This window comes from Ascaphus truei, chromosome 3 (assembly GCF_040206685.1).
Source record: "Ascaphus truei isolate aAscTru1 chromosome 3, aAscTru1.hap1, whole genome shotgun sequence".
Classification (NCBI taxonomy): domain Eukaryota; kingdom Metazoa; phylum Chordata; class Amphibia; order Anura; family Ascaphidae; genus Ascaphus; species Ascaphus truei.
Genome location: NC_134485.1, coordinates 406,462,733 through 406,478,368, shown reverse-complemented (window position 1 = coordinate 406,478,368; position 15,636 = coordinate 406,462,733). Strand labels below are relative to the sequence as shown.

Genomic DNA, 15,636 nt, shown 5'->3' with positions numbered 1-15,636 from the left:
CCGAACTACAAAGGGCACCCTGTGGGGACACCTTTTTGTAGTTGCCAGACTTGGTGGAGCCAACCCTGCAGGTGCCAATGAGTTAGCCAGGGAGGATGCAGCCATAGAGTCTTCTCCCGTTGGCTAAAATCATATTTCCCACTCACCCGGCTTTTCGAGCCTGCTGGCATGCTTACTCCTCTGACGTCTGCCGAGGGATGAGCCCCTCTTTCTATTGGCTGGCGTGGAGGAATTCCCACACTCTGATTGTCTGCCACTTCCCCTCCATTCTGGGGATAGCCCAGCGGAGTGTATGTAAGGTGCTGACCACGAGAGCGAGGGTGCGCAACCAATGACTTGAGTCAATGAAGCTAGGGCAGGCTTTCAAAGTTGCTCTGTTCGAAATAACAGAGCAACCAGCTTAGTTTTGAAGTCTGAAAAGTTTGCCTCGCAGAGACTAAGTCAGAAGCGAGGACCAAGTTCTTATTTTAGAACGCAGCGGTCGTGGCTGGGAACTGAAGCCGAAAAAGGGACCAGGAGAATCGGGTGTATATCCCGGTCAGGGTAAGCTCATCCAAGCGGGCGCCCTGCACTTAGGAAAGCCTGGATTTCCCCCCCCGACACCCAGTAAGTGTATTTTTACCTGTTTCTTGTGTATCTCTTCTTGTTGTACATGGGCTTACCAAAATAAATGCAATTTGTTTTTACTATCTTGCTTTGCCTAATGAATGATCCCGGTAATATATAAAGGGTGTTAAAAGTACCTGGTCTCCCGTGACAGGGACCCACTCTCATTAAGCTCACATGTGACCCACAACACTAGCACATCAACATCCCATTCTGCAACCACCATTCTTTGCTGCAGAGCCCACTTCAGGGATGGCCACTGCCCCCAATTGCCCACCTGTCAAGGTCAATTGCTCCCCCTCCAGACCTGAACCATGTTATCTACAGTACAGTTCCGGGGACCCTGCGGCTCCTGAGATACTTACCGGTGCAGTTACTGGTGTTTCTTCCCCTCCAGCGGAGACAAAATAGCCATTCAAATCTTTGTTGTCGCCTTTGTGGACAAATGAGACACAGAGAGACACCTTGCTCACTGCACTAGAAGATGATAAAGGCGGTGCAAAGGGAAACTAATGTACAAGAACACACAAAGTGGCCAAGAGAGGTCACTGAAAGTCCCTCATAGTTGCACCCATTCCTTAGTCTAATGTAAGTCAAAAAGTGCCAGTAGATTAACTGGTACCAATAGTATTATAATCATGTGTAGACCAACATGATTGGTCTACACATGATTATAATACTATTGGTACCAGTTAATCTACTGGCACTTTTTGACTTCCATGAGACTAAGGAATGAGTGCAACTATGAGGGACTTTCAGTGACCTCTCTTGGCCACTTTGTGTGTTCTTCGCCTCTGTGGACAGCCATTTAAATCCACGAGAGAAATAAGGAAGTAATGACAGTAACTTTAATGGTAAATATCTCAGGTACCGAGGGATCCCCGGGCTAAAGGAACCTGGTGCAATTCTTGTAAAAAAGAATAATATATGTATCAATTTTCAACGGGATTGCTGCTTTAAACTTTAGACTATGAAAGCAAGAGGTTAGGGAAGTATCTCAACATACAAGAATAGGTGGAATTATGTCAAACTGATATAGCACAACAAGTATAATGGTATTTTAAGAAAGACAAAGGAATTTCTTTTTGATAATTTCAATCTAGTACCCAGAAGTTCTGAGGGATCTCTTATTATTATTTGTTTAGACGCAGTCCCAAGTGAACTAGAGCCCTTCAGAGTTACCTGTTTGTAACAGATAAACATGCTTTTCTTTCCAAAATAATCACCACTGTTTACTGAAAGGATGATCCAGTATTTAATATAACTGCGACAAAACCTCTCATTCAGTGGATCAGCAAATCATTATCCATGTCACTCCAAGGCAACCTGATGGTGCGCATACATCTTTTAAGTCTTTAGATACGCATGCCCTTTCCTCTCTCCCAGAGTGGTAGGCCCATGATGGTGTCTGAAGGGGAGAATTTATGAGGCTATTGGGCTTATTTTGCAAACTCTGTTAGTGCTGATCTCTGGGGTCTGCATGGGAACCCCTATTCAAGTCAATGCGGCTTTCTGTGCAGATCGCACAGTTTAGCGCTAACGGAGCGTATAGAATAAGCCCATATTTATCCAACCATGTATTATTTCTATCTGCTATCATGATGCATTTTATGATAGGTCTACTTTCTTGCTCACAATGCTATCTATAGAAGACTGTACAAGCCAAGTACTGACTGAAAGATAATCTGTTCAGCAATAAACAATGATGTACAAAAACAAAGAGCACAAATGAGATTTACATACTATTGTAATGTAATAATAGAGACAATGGAGAACAAAGTGTGATTGTTGTAATTACCTGTTGCTTCAATTACTACCTTACACACATTGCTTGGAAAAACTTTAAGGGCAAAAGCAATGCTGTGTTTATTAGCCTCTGCTGGTTGATTTAACATGTCACTACATGGGCATGTTTAAAGTGGCACTGACACGTTTATAAGGGCAAAGCTAAAAGACATGTTAAAAAAAATAAAAAAGTTGTATTCTTATTCCCATTTACAGCTTCATTCAGGAACGATTTACAGTTTTAGATATAGAGGTGAAATATTGTACTATCATTCTATGAAAGGGTTTCCATGAACTTGAGAGCAATATCTGTTTATGATCTTAGAACAGCTTTGTTAAAAATGTACCCACCCATATCTAGATATCTCAATGAAAGTGAGGACTAATTTTGAAGGAAAGGTTGGCTTCCATAAAAGCACCCCTCTACCCCCAACCCGTTGATACTAAAGGTGCCTCTGTAACGAACAGTTCAAGTTAGAAGTAAGGTAATTAATCGATTACTTTTTGAAATGAAAACTGAAAACTTGTTAGAAAATAACTAAATATAAGGGAGGCAATGATATTAATAGAAACTGCTGTTACAAATCACGCAATAGTTTCAAAAGTGATTTTAAATATTTGCCGGAACTCCCATACTGTATATTCCATTAGGGCTTCCTGACTTTTACCCATCAACCATGGTAGATCGGATACGCAAATATGTTCCATCTCAGCCTTCGGTGGTGGAAAAAGCAGGACGTGAAATGCATAATTATTTGTGTTTGCTAAAAACAACCTTGTGTTTTCCAAAGCAGAAATACCCCACTTTGTTTTTTCTTATTTCCCCCCCCCCCCTAGGATCAGGTGGGCGCTTTGGAGCTAAACCACGGTATTCTTAGCTTCAAGGACGCCTCGTGTCAGAAGATTTACCTTTTATGTGCCAGTAAAATCTCATTAAAACCAAAGATGGCCACCAGGGTTGTGTAATAGGAAGCCATGATCTTATGCTGTGAGGCAGTCAAGGCTTCCTTTTAGTTTGTGGGAGTGAGGCCAAGATGGAAAACATTTTGATTTCCTGAATCAGAACAGAAAACAGTCCCCAGAGCTAAGAAAGGCAAAGTCCAGCTCCAAAATGTATTTGATGGGGGTGTTTCTGCTTTTAAAAGGGGATGTGGCGTATAAGGAATGTAAAAGTTGAGTATGCGTGTTTGGTACCATGCTTTGCCAGGTTATTTTGTTGAATATTTTAGCAAAAATGCCAAAAGTAGAGATCCGTCAAAATGTCTGTCACAACAATCATGGAATTAGATTTCATTTTAATTGTTAGCAGCGCCCTAGTTAAGTGATTGGCAAAGTGAATGATTAAAAGCTACTTAAAAATTAGTGTTAAATTAGAGAAAATCTTCAAGAAAATAAAAGTGCTTCTTCCTGCTATGCTATAGCGTAGGCTTGTATTATGCCATGGAACGTAATTAAATTATTCACAATTATTTCACTACATTGGATCCGTCAATAAAGCAATTTAACATGGTCCCTTTGCTCCCTCTCTCCTAGTTAAAATGGTGTTGTTTCGCTTCATAGAATTACAAAGCTTTGAACAGTATTCTATGTACTTAAAAAAAAAATGTGCCAGGTCGGCATTGCTCTGAATTTCAATTTCGGGGCAACATATCAGACCTAATTCTGCAGCACTAGTGCTAAAAACAAAATAAGAAACTACTACTGTTTCAACCTTTACCCTTTAGCAAAAGGGTTATCTCAACAACAATTGGAACATTATATTGTTTTAAGTTTCGTTATTAACTTACCCCTTTGGCATCAATCAACCCTGGTTTTGCATTAAACTTTACTGTCTTCAACCGAGCTCGTTCCTTCCTTTCAACCCTGGGGAGAATTCAAGAGGATGTTAATAGTTAGAACTAAGCTAATAGAATATTGACACAGCCTGTTTCTAACAGTAGTTAGAAGTGTTTGCTTGAAACTCTCCCACTCTTTTCCTTGCTACAGGCAAATTTTACACATGAGACGATAATGAGAGCTAAATCAGTTCCCTATTAAAAATCACATAATGATGGATGCTGGCAGTACGTAGAATTCAGGGTTGTCAAACTTGCTTTTTCTTGTTAACCAAATGATCATACTTCAAATAGTTTTGAACATATATTGTAGATAGATGGCTTAATAGAGAGCTGAAGGATTCATTGCCTTTCAAGTGGCTGAACCTGGTTCAGATCTCAGTATGTCAGTTCCTTGTGACTCTGGGCAAGTCATTTTATCTCAGTGCCACAGGCACTGAAACGAGATTGTTATCTCTACAGGGCAGGACTCATTATGCCTGCAAAATGCTACGTACATTGCTGCGTCCACTGTCAATGCTATAAAAAAAGAAAATAGAGATTGATCAATTGGCCAGTATTAGTTTTTTAGTTAACCAATATGAGAATTATTAATACAAGTAGTTATTCATTCCCTTCATAACCTGGGGTTGGCAAAACAAGCTGCTCACATCGTTTGAGGAGCATTTCATGACAAACATCTGACAAGGACTAGCTGTATTAGCCCTAGTCACTTGATGACTACACTATGACTTTATTTAGAGACAGCAGACCTCTGAAAGTTACATCTTCCTGCTTATGGGACTTAAAAGATAAAGGGGTATAGAACAATGGCCAATGTCCACTGACATCAGGTAGGACTATAGTATCATCACAATTACTGTACCTTGTGAATGTTCTTGTTTGATTTAATTACAATTCTGGTATGGGGAAAATGGTTGTGTTTGAAGTTCAGTCTGTGACAGAAAGTACAGGGAAAACGGTGGTGCATCTGCTGCTGCTGCTGAAGATTGGAAACCACAAACTGCAAACCACAAAATATCCTAGGTGCAAAAATTTATTTTAGGGCATAGTAACAGCCAAAAAGAACACTCTGACGCGTTTCCCATGGTATCCCACGCTCGGAATCATTCCTCTTGTAGCTCCTTCTGTATGGAACGATCCAGTCCCTCAGCTGCATGATGTCAAATCAGAATAACCAAAAAGGGGGGAGACAGATCGCACTGAAGTATTCAATATTTTTTCTAAACACATGTTCATGATGACAATTCAGTATAACAACTTTAGCTCCACAAAGAAAAGCAATCTGACGGACTCCTACTTCCGGTTGAGTCCTTGGAAGATGCATGTGAACGAAGATGCGGACCAATCTATGACACCATTATAGATGCGGCACTTCGGGTGGTCTCCTTTGTGGAGCTCACGTTTTTATACTGAATTGTAAGTGTGGATATTTGTTTCTATTGCCTATAAAACTATTGAATACTTACCTCAGTGCGTTTTGTCTCCTCCCCACCTCTTTTTTTTTTTTTAGTTTTGATTGAGTTTTATTTTTGTTTACAAATTCACAGGGTTATTTTCATTTTAATACATGTCCATCAAGGGTCCCCCACTACAGAGCATGTGATTGGGCCTCACACATGCGCGAGATTTGCGTGAGACTCCTTCTAACCTCAGGAGGAGGGGAACCAGCGTCCGTTGAGGACAGAATCTGTGACATCAGGGGTGGGCTAAATATCTGGCCTTAGGGCAAGGCGAGGAAGGCAGCCGCCTTGGGGCACGCGCCTTCGGTGGCCCCACGCGCCCTCCTCTCGGTGCCGAGATCCAACTTTCACCCGACCGGAGGAGGGAGCTGGAGGAGTGAGCTTGGGGATGCCCCTCCTCCACAGCGCTTCCCTCTGGACGGAAGTTGGATTCCGGCGCCAATCAAGGAGATGAGGGAACGCGGGGCCTCCAAACTGGAGCATTGCGTTGTCGTCACAGCTACGTGACATCATGCCGCTGCGACGTTACCGGAGGAGGGCTGCACATCTAGGTAAGTCACCCTTTTTTTAATACAGGGTGGGCCCTGGCTGCCATCATGCCACCTTGGGCCCCGCAAAGCCTATGGCCTGCCCACTGTGTTTCAGGGTCTCCAGGCTGGGTGAGATTTACCTCATGCTGCGTGAGGCCATGAGACACAGCCCTAATACAGACTCACGCGCATTGCCTGAGAACATATTCTGTTTCATTTATTTTAATTCCTGCTGAATATATTCTGGTGAATATGTCCGTGAAAAAAAGAAAAGGAAAGAAAAACTTGTTTACATTTCCTGGAATCTCTTAAGATAACAAAATGATGTATAGCTGTGTGGGTGTCACATTGAATGAAGGATTTACAAACATTTATATTCACTTAACCTGATTACAAATGAAAAATAAATAGCTCTCTCAGCATTTTAAATGACGCTTCTGTAATATGTTATCAGATAACGTAGAAACAATGATTTCCAATACAATAAGAAGCAGCCAAGAAGATGCACCTAATTCATTAGCAACAAGACTCTGATATTTCACTTCATATTATGTTTGCTTGTTTGTGCAGGAGATCAGCATTTTAACACCTGGTCCAAAAGACATCATTACAATGAAAAATCGTGACTATGAAATACTATCCTTTTAACCAACCTAAATGTACCAATTTCCTTTATTTACTCTCTAATAATGTGCTTTTGATTGCCCTGTGGCTATCAGAAGCTACCACTTGGTAACGTGTATGATAGTAGCTTAATCTTGACTGTTAAACACCAGCCAAATAAAAAAAAATATATAAAAATATATGTATCAAAGTCTCCTAGCTGCAAAACCAGGGCAACAATTGGGCAAAAACTGTATTTTTACCAAAGAAAAATCAATAATTTTTTTTTTTTTTCATAAATCTGGTTTTGTTTTCTTAATCCCCTTGTGTCCTGATTTTGCAGCTGATATGTAGGATACTTTGGTTGGTTTTTAATAGTCAGTCCAGAGTGGGTAGCTCCGTTGGCTGGTACAGTACTATACATCGCATATGCATTTACCCTGACTCATTGAAGACGCACCCCTCTGCTGGCTCTGTCTGTTCTCCCTACTTACATCTTAGATTGTAATCTCTTCAGGGCAGGAACTCCTTTTCCAAATTTTACTTTTATGTATGAAGTGCTAATTCCTATTATCTCACGTATATTACTGCTGTAAAGCGCTATGTACATAGATGGCGCTATATAAATAAAGAGATACATACATACACAGCATTTTTAAAGGATTCGCCAGTTCTTAAAAGTCTGGAAACGACTTCTAAAACATTACATTTAAGCCACATTATTGACTTGTTTTAGTAGTAAAGATGACAACTGGTAATGCACAGTTTATGAAACAATAATTTATTTAAGTCAGTGGAAGATAATGCATTGTCAACAGAGCATTTTCCTGATATACAATATACTGCACTGGAGGAAAGTGCATTGACACTAAAAAGTTGTCGGTGAAAAGCTTTTAGTTTGTAAATTTTATTACAGCACTGGCTGGCCTATAGATCCAGTTTGCGGTAAAACTGATGACGAAATGCATTTTTGCAAACCAGTCTCTTAGCATTAATCTATCAATATATTGTATATCTAATATTTTCCAGCACATTTGCCCTGTGTACATTAGATTGTAATTAGCGGAATTTGATGTAAAAAAAAAAGCATTTAATTGTGACCAACATACAGTAGCAGAGATTAGTGGCTTGAACACTTTTTTAAAATAATATAATCTTATAATATAATATAATCTACATTTAAGAAAGGTTGAACTCGATGGACATACAGTATGGTATGTCTTTTTTCAACCTCATGCTTTTAACTATGTAGTATATACTGTATTATTATATATAATTGTTGGCAAATTGTGGATTCTATATACAGATAATAAAAATGTCTATAAAACATATACTGCCCATTGTGTATGATTTATGTAATATTGCTATTAGACTTCTTTATGCAGAGCTTATTTCCTTTTATGTTTCTTGCTTCTCATTCTTCCTCTGTGCATCTCTAGTCCATACTGATAAGTTACATACTACTACAAAACGATATACTGAGCACGCCCAAGATGGCTGCCTGACCGTTTTACTTGCTCCTGATCTCTATAAAACAACGTAATTAACATTCAATATGTCTCATTTTCGTGGCATCATTGACATGCCACACTTGGATCCTGTATATATATCTCCAATTCTGATCTATTTGCTTTATACATCCGTATATCATGTATTTATGGTCTTCATTTAGCATACAGAGCCGTGCTTCAGGCAAACAGATTTCCTGCATGATGCTCGTGTGCAATTGATTGTACATATGGTTAGGATCAGTACAAGAGGCTGCAGGTAGGGATGAATGGGATAATAATGAAAGATTATGCACTGTGTTCCTGTTCTGTCTCATGCATGGGGTGTGTTCTCTCTCTCTCTCTCTCTCTCTCTCTCTCTCTCTCTCTCTCTCTCTCATAACATTCAATATAATTACAAAGCACCGTAAATACCCAAGGATTTACCTTCACCAACAACCACTTGACATTTGCGTGTATCCAAAATACAAAGATGTCCTCTGCACTGAGATTCAAATCGGATTCCACTTCTCCCTCCACCTTCAAAGAAAAACCCTCCATAATTGCAATTCCTCTGCAGGAAAGTCTACAAAATCCAGGTACAGTGAAAACTAGAAACATCTCAGGAATTATACTCCACATACACAGAGACACCATCCAGCGTTCCTCCTTATCCAGCACACAACTCTCCTTCACTGCATTTTTACATGTTATCCAACCCGGATAAATATACTTTCCAACACAGAGCACTCCAGCAAAGCAACCAAGTCACAAGAAAAATGCTATTGTTCTACAAACCATGCTGTCTGTACACATGGAAGCTTGAGGAATCTCCACTTGAAAGAACTTTCACAGCTCACTCAAGCATGCTCTGATGTGGAGTAGTGTCACATAACAACATACAATGCACACTCTACCTGGGATAACAATGACATTCAGAACAAACTGGACACAGAAAAATACTTTTATAACGTATATCATCTATCACATCATTTTCAACTTTGGTGATACTATTGCTGCTGCTGAACTGGTGTATTTCTACACCACTATTCTCCTTCTGTCACTCTGCCCTCTTCATGCTGCAGTTCCTATCAGCATTTTAAAAAAAAATTCACAAGGGACTCACCCACACTGCCAGAGAGACAGATGGAAGTTGTGTTCAATCTAGTTTACAGTGGAACAGAATAAGGGGTCTCCCAACCCCATGTTCCCCATCCCCAGAGATTCTACAGTAAATGGACAGAACACCATCACAGGTCCCCGGTGTGTCCAATAAGAACTATCTTATGTAATGTCATACAGTATACAGTATATTAGGAGCAAGAGAGCTATTATAGTTGACCTCATTGAATCATCAGACCTAACAGAGAATTGGCTAGATGAAAACGCAGAACCTGCTGTCCCAATAAATTATTCTGTGATTCTCTGCTCAATACAGCAGGGACCGGAATGAAAACTATCGCTAATGTTCACATACGACCCATCCCCTCACACCACCACACCCCTTGGTTTCACAGTTCTATTAGGGAATTGAAGACGAAGATTTGCAGGCTTGAACGGCGCTGGTGTAGTCTTGCATGGTTGAGGACAAGCTGAAACTGATTGACCAAAACAAGAAATAACAGTCCACAAATATTAGTAAGAAGTCAGAGTTCCTTTTACGCGAGGTAATGTCAGTGGACAATATACCAGATTTTCTGCACCATGGAGATGCTCTACAAACAAATGTCTGCAGTCAGGTGAAGCCTTTTCACAGTTGTTTGTGATGATTTTGCTCTCTTCTAAACTAATAATGTAACGTCCATCTGAGCTGGTGTCCCGACTGTGCTATCTGATAAATTTCAGGGTTCCAGGCATCAAATTGCAGGTTCTCTGGCTTATGGACTAGCTTTGACCATCTGGATATAAAAGACCATGTGCAAACCATCCAGGGTTTGTGTTCCACTAACTGTGATTTGGACCCAGTCCCAACACGCCTTCTCTTAGGCCGTGTTGATGTAGTCGGCCCAGTGTTTGCCAAAATAGTCCTGTGCTCTTTGCTGATGGGGAATTTTCCCAAATTGCTGAAGGAAGCAGTTAATAAGACCTCTTCTCAAAAAGCCTTCAATAGATCCAGATTGCATGGCTAATTACAGGCATGTATCAAAATTAATTTCCATGAGAATGTTATTAAAAAAGTGATGGCAACCAAACCTGAAACCTGTCTATCAAGCCATGAAATTTATGAACGATTCCAGTCAGGATTCAGAAGATGGCATAGTACTTTAATAGCTATGGTTCGTGTGCTAAATGATCTCCTGGTTCTGAGAGACCGAGGTGACTGTTGGATCTTAGTACTCATGACCTCTCTGAAGCATTTGATACCTGGACCATGGGATCTTAATGGAGCTCCTGAAAGATTTATGTGGACTTTGTAGCACAGTTCTCAGCTGATTTAGATCCTCTCTCACTGTCAGGTCACAGAGATTATCTTCAGGAGTGATAATAGTCCAGTAATAGGATACCTGGTGCTCAAAAAAATGCGTGAACACCATATATTTGCATTGAAACTTCTTAGATCAATAATGGATGAAGTATTCCTTAGATGTATAGCTCATATGTGTGGAGTGAAAAGGGGGGCTGGTTAAATTGGAGATAGCACCTATTTAGGCATCTGTAGTATCCACATAAATCAATCATTGAATTGCCAGGTGCAAAAGTATTCTCATGAACCTTAAATATGCAGCTTGTAGCTTACGCCCTCCACTAGAGTACATGCATAGATATGCAAAGAAGTGAACAAAATAGAGAAAAATCTCTTACTCACATCTTCCGTGGGAGCTATGCTCTGAAGTTGCAGTTGCTGAGTTAGGAATACTCCGGTGTGCGACTCCGCTGGAAAGTATTTAATAGCTATGGTTCATGTGCTAAATGATCTCCTGATGGCGAGAGACCGAGGTGACTGTTGGATCTTAGTACTCCTTTACCTCTCTGAAGCATTTGATACCATGGAATCTTAATGGAGTGCCTGAAAGATTTCTGTGGACTTTGTAGCACAGTTCTCAGCTGGTTCAGATCCTCTCTCCTGTCTGGTCACAGAGAGTATCTTTAGGAGTGAAGTCCTCTGCACCACTGCCCCTGTCATGTGGGGTGCCACAGGATTCTATCCTGTCTCCTATGTTGTTTTCCGTGTACATGCCACCACAAGGTGATATAATCAGTTTGCATGGCCTGGGTTATCACTGCTATGCAGATGACACTCAAATCTACTTGTCCTTTGCACAAGGCAATAAGGACCCATTATCAGTTTTCAATAGATATATATCTGAGCTACTAGAGTGGAGAAGTGTCAGTTGGTTGAGGTTGAATCTTGATAATTCAGAAGTGATCGTGGTGGATGCTCAACATCGGAAAACAATAAGACTGCAGCTAGGTCAACAAACTGGCCTTAAGCTTGGGGGCTTCAAGCTGCTAAACTTTGACCATGTGCGGAAAGTTGTTGTTGTCCTTGACTCTGACTGGACCCTTAAACATCAGGTGTCAGCAGTGATCACATCTTGATTCCTCCACCTAAAGAACATAGCCAGGATTAAGCACTTGATCCCCCCAGAGGATCTTACTACACTTGTCCATGCTTTTGTGTCCTCGCGCCTGGACTACTGCAATGCACTCTACCTGGGTCTTACAGAAAAAGAGCTGCGCTGCCTGAAGCTGGTGCAGAATGATGCAGCCAGGTTGTTAACTAACCAGACCCATTCTTGCAACATGACACCTGTTCTCCGTTCTCTGCACTGGCTGCATGTAAAATTGTGAATTTATTTGAAGATTGGCTTGTTGACATTCAAAGCACTACATGACCAGGGTCCCAGCTATCTGAAAGAGCTTCTAGTTCCATACACTCACATCTATCTGCAGATGAAGGACTCCTTACAGTTCCCAGAATCTCCTTGACTTACTTTGGGGCCCGAGCTTTTAGCCGCGCTGCTCCCACTCTCTGGAACAGTTTGTCTTGTACAGTTCGACAGGCCCTCTGTGTAAATCTATAAAAAGAGCCTCAAGACCTACTGTACCTGTTTACCTGTTCATCTAATTAATAAACCAAAACCTGTCCAGCATTTAATAGATACAATACCATCCCATCCTGTATTGTATCTTTCCTTGTGTTTGGTCTCGTTTATACATTAAAAGGTGCGTGTGAAAAAACACTCAATCTTAATTTTAAGAAAGGGAAGACACCAGTCTCAATCAAATCGCCGAAGAGACTCGACGTTTCGGGCTATGGAGCGTTGTCAGGAGGCATCTGACAAAGGGCCATAGCCCGAATCATTGAGACTCTCCGTCGAGCGTGTCAGCTATGTACGTTTTCTCTATTTTTGTATGCAGCATGTCTATTTATTCTATTTCAATCGTCACTTTTTCAGCGATTGTACACTGAAATACGAAAAAAACTAAACAAACTCACGTATTCCCTAAAGAGCAAAGAACAGTCTTTATTCTTCATAATTGTGCCATTATGAGGGTATTAATACAGTTTTGTGGCATACAACTGTACTCAAGAGACCAGGCTGTGAAAATAGAAGGGATATGTCTCTAATTATTTTTTGCTGAGGTCATGTCTTCATTACGTGGTATGACAATAATTGACATACTGTTACTGCTTAATGGCGTTTGTGTTGTAATTTGGCTTTAAATATAGAAATCTTAAAATTCAACTCACATAAGCCATACCACCTACAAGCTAAAGTATTTTAATAGTTTTCGTTGCTAAGCATTCAATGATTTTACAACAGACCATAATTACTAGATTGTACTTGAATAATAGTCTGTCTTGCAAACTTTTACATCTCCCTCAAATTTGCTTCTATCTACCAATTATGGGGACGGAAATGGGCACTAGGATGGGTCCGCAATATGCCAATCTTTTTATGGCATAACTTGAATAGAGATTCCTAACCACATGCCTCCACAAATCTTACAAATATTACAGATACATTGATGATCTGTTTATAGTATGGACAGAGGGTAAAGAAAAGCTAAAACAATTTCACGAGTCCTTGAATTCATTCCACCCATCAATTAAGATCACAAAAGATTATTTGGCAAACCTAGTGAACTTTCTGAATACCACAGTGACATTGAAGAATGGCAAACTGTATACAAGAAATCCACAAACGGATGCAGTGACCTCCAACTCTAGCTTCCATCCCACTCATACAAAACAAGCTATCATGCACAACCGGGCTATAAGATATGTCCGCATATGCTCTGACAGGCATAAAAAGACGCCTCATTCATTCAGACAGAAGGGATGCAAGTCAAAGACTATTACCACAACAATCACAACTGATCTTAAAGCCCCAAAAGAACACCTGTTCCAATAAAAAAAAGAAGAAAAAAATACCACACGCATACCACTAGTGGCTACATACAACCCTGCGCTAGAGGGAATGCGAAAAAATAATCAAAGATATGTACAGTAAGCCGTGCTGACAGAGGATGAAACATTTAGATATCTCCCCCAAACCTCCCATACAGTAATTGCAACTGCAAAATCTCAGACAGAAGTTCGTCAATAGAAAACTTCATAACAAACTCAATGACCCTAAGACTAGCACAAAACCATTAAACATCCCATGCTGCAAACTTTGTAGACATATATGTCAAGATCTCAGAGCCAGTCACATACAGAGAAAATTCAATGTTAAAGGACCGTACATCCAGGAATTAGGTACTATGTATATGATTCAATGCAGCAAATGTGACCAAGGATGTGAAACCAACCAAAAAACTTCAAACCAGAATGAACCTACACAGACACACAATAACACAATATGAAGAAGGAAGATATGGCACTGCAGTGGGGCACCACTTCTCACAGACAGATTATTCCATAAATGATTTAAACAGCAAAATTCTCAAAGGAATGTTTAAAAGCACTCAAGAACGGAAAACATTTGAACTCAAAATTATAAAGCTTTTTGACACAAAAACAAGTACTCAATGCTGAAATGGGGTTTATAACTGGGGCAGGGTGACTATACAGTAAGACACAAGCCCTATGCCTTGTATACCTATGAGTAGATCTGCAGTCCAGCAGTGACCTGGTTAATTTCAGCTGGTGAAAGGCTTTAAAAACCCAGGCTTCTCACTTGTGCCTCTGAACCAGGGAGACACATACTGGAACTCTGGAGGGAGAACAACTTGACAGAATGTCTGTTTTTCTGGGACATTTATGCTTATGTGCTATTGCTACTCGACTTTGAACAGCCCTTGTTGGGAAAAGGGGCAAAGCCCTGCTCAGGACTTATTTTGTGTTTCTTTATATAAGCTGAAGAAAAGCTCTGTTATTTTGCTCCATGTTTTTGCTGGCTGAATAAAGACGCCTAACCATATTACCGTCGTCTCGTTGTGTTGTCGCTTCAACACTTACACACTATCAGAATTGTTTTGAATGTTTCTCCCTACCTTGTTCATTTTCATTCCAAACCTGTCTCCCCCGATAAACACTCCCTTCACACTGCTGATGGATATATGGTCCTACATGCTCTCCAAATATCTGAGTAACCATTTCATCCATTTATTGCCCGGTGTGTTTTATTTATTTATTTATATGTAGCCTGTCTAGTCCAGCCTGCCTCTCTGCCTCCTGTCACGTAAGTCCTTAATAGCTGCAGGCTGTGGCAGGCTATCCTAGGGGCATTGACTCCCCTCATGCTGACTCTCTGAGTGACAGAGTGGGGGGTGGAGGGAGGGGGACATAGGGTCTGTGTATAGCCAATAGTGGTGCAGACCTTGTGCCCTCCCCTTCTGGTGGATCAGAGAGGAAGTGCTAAATTATAGGAGTTGAGCTCCCACCCTCCTGGGGTGAGGAAGCAAGAGAGAGTTCTCTTCCACCCTCCTAAGGAGAGAAGGTGTGTGCTGCTCCTCCCAGCTGGGAATGAGACATGCTAGGCAGTCCCTCATGGGCTACTGAGAGATAGATCAGAGGCCTCAATGCTACCAGAGGGCCAAGCACCATCCAGAGGTCTGGGGACCCAGATCAATCTACTCTGCATCCGCTGTAATACCATTCACAGTGGATGTTTCAATAAAGCATCCCTTTTTGTATACCCCTGCCTGAATGCACAGTCTTTTTGGTAGGGGTCTGAAATAAGTCTGTTCTGGTGGGGACTGTCTCTGGGAATCCTGGAGCCCACTGGAGCTGGAGGTGCTGACACCCTGAGAAGCAAGTAGAATTCACCAAAAGCCTGCCCTGTTCTCCACACCATCGCGGACTACTCAGCTCTCCTGGACTCTCACAGGTATGCACGCACCAAAGTTTCCTGTAGCCAGCAGTACATCTTCCAGA

At 41.0% G+C, this 15,636-nt stretch overlaps 1 protein-coding gene across 13 annotated transcripts in view; it reads right to left on the bottom strand.

Moving 5' to 3' along the window:
* DLG2 (discs large MAGUK scaffold protein 2) overlaps positions 1-15,636 on the bottom strand; it is a 1,892,764-nt gene that overhangs the window by 99,320 nt on the left and 1,777,808 nt on the right. For all 13 annotated transcript variants that reach the window (XR_012800043.1, XR_012800042.1, XM_075592567.1 and 10 more), the window contains one exon: positions 4,179-4,254. Coding sequence is in view for 10 of the 13 variants with exons in the window: in XM_075592567.1 (XP_075448682.1) it covers positions 4,179-4,254 (76 nt within the window). In the remaining 3 variants the exon portion in view is untranslated. Of the gene's footprint in view, positions 1-4,178; positions 4,255-15,636 lie in introns of those variants that run through there.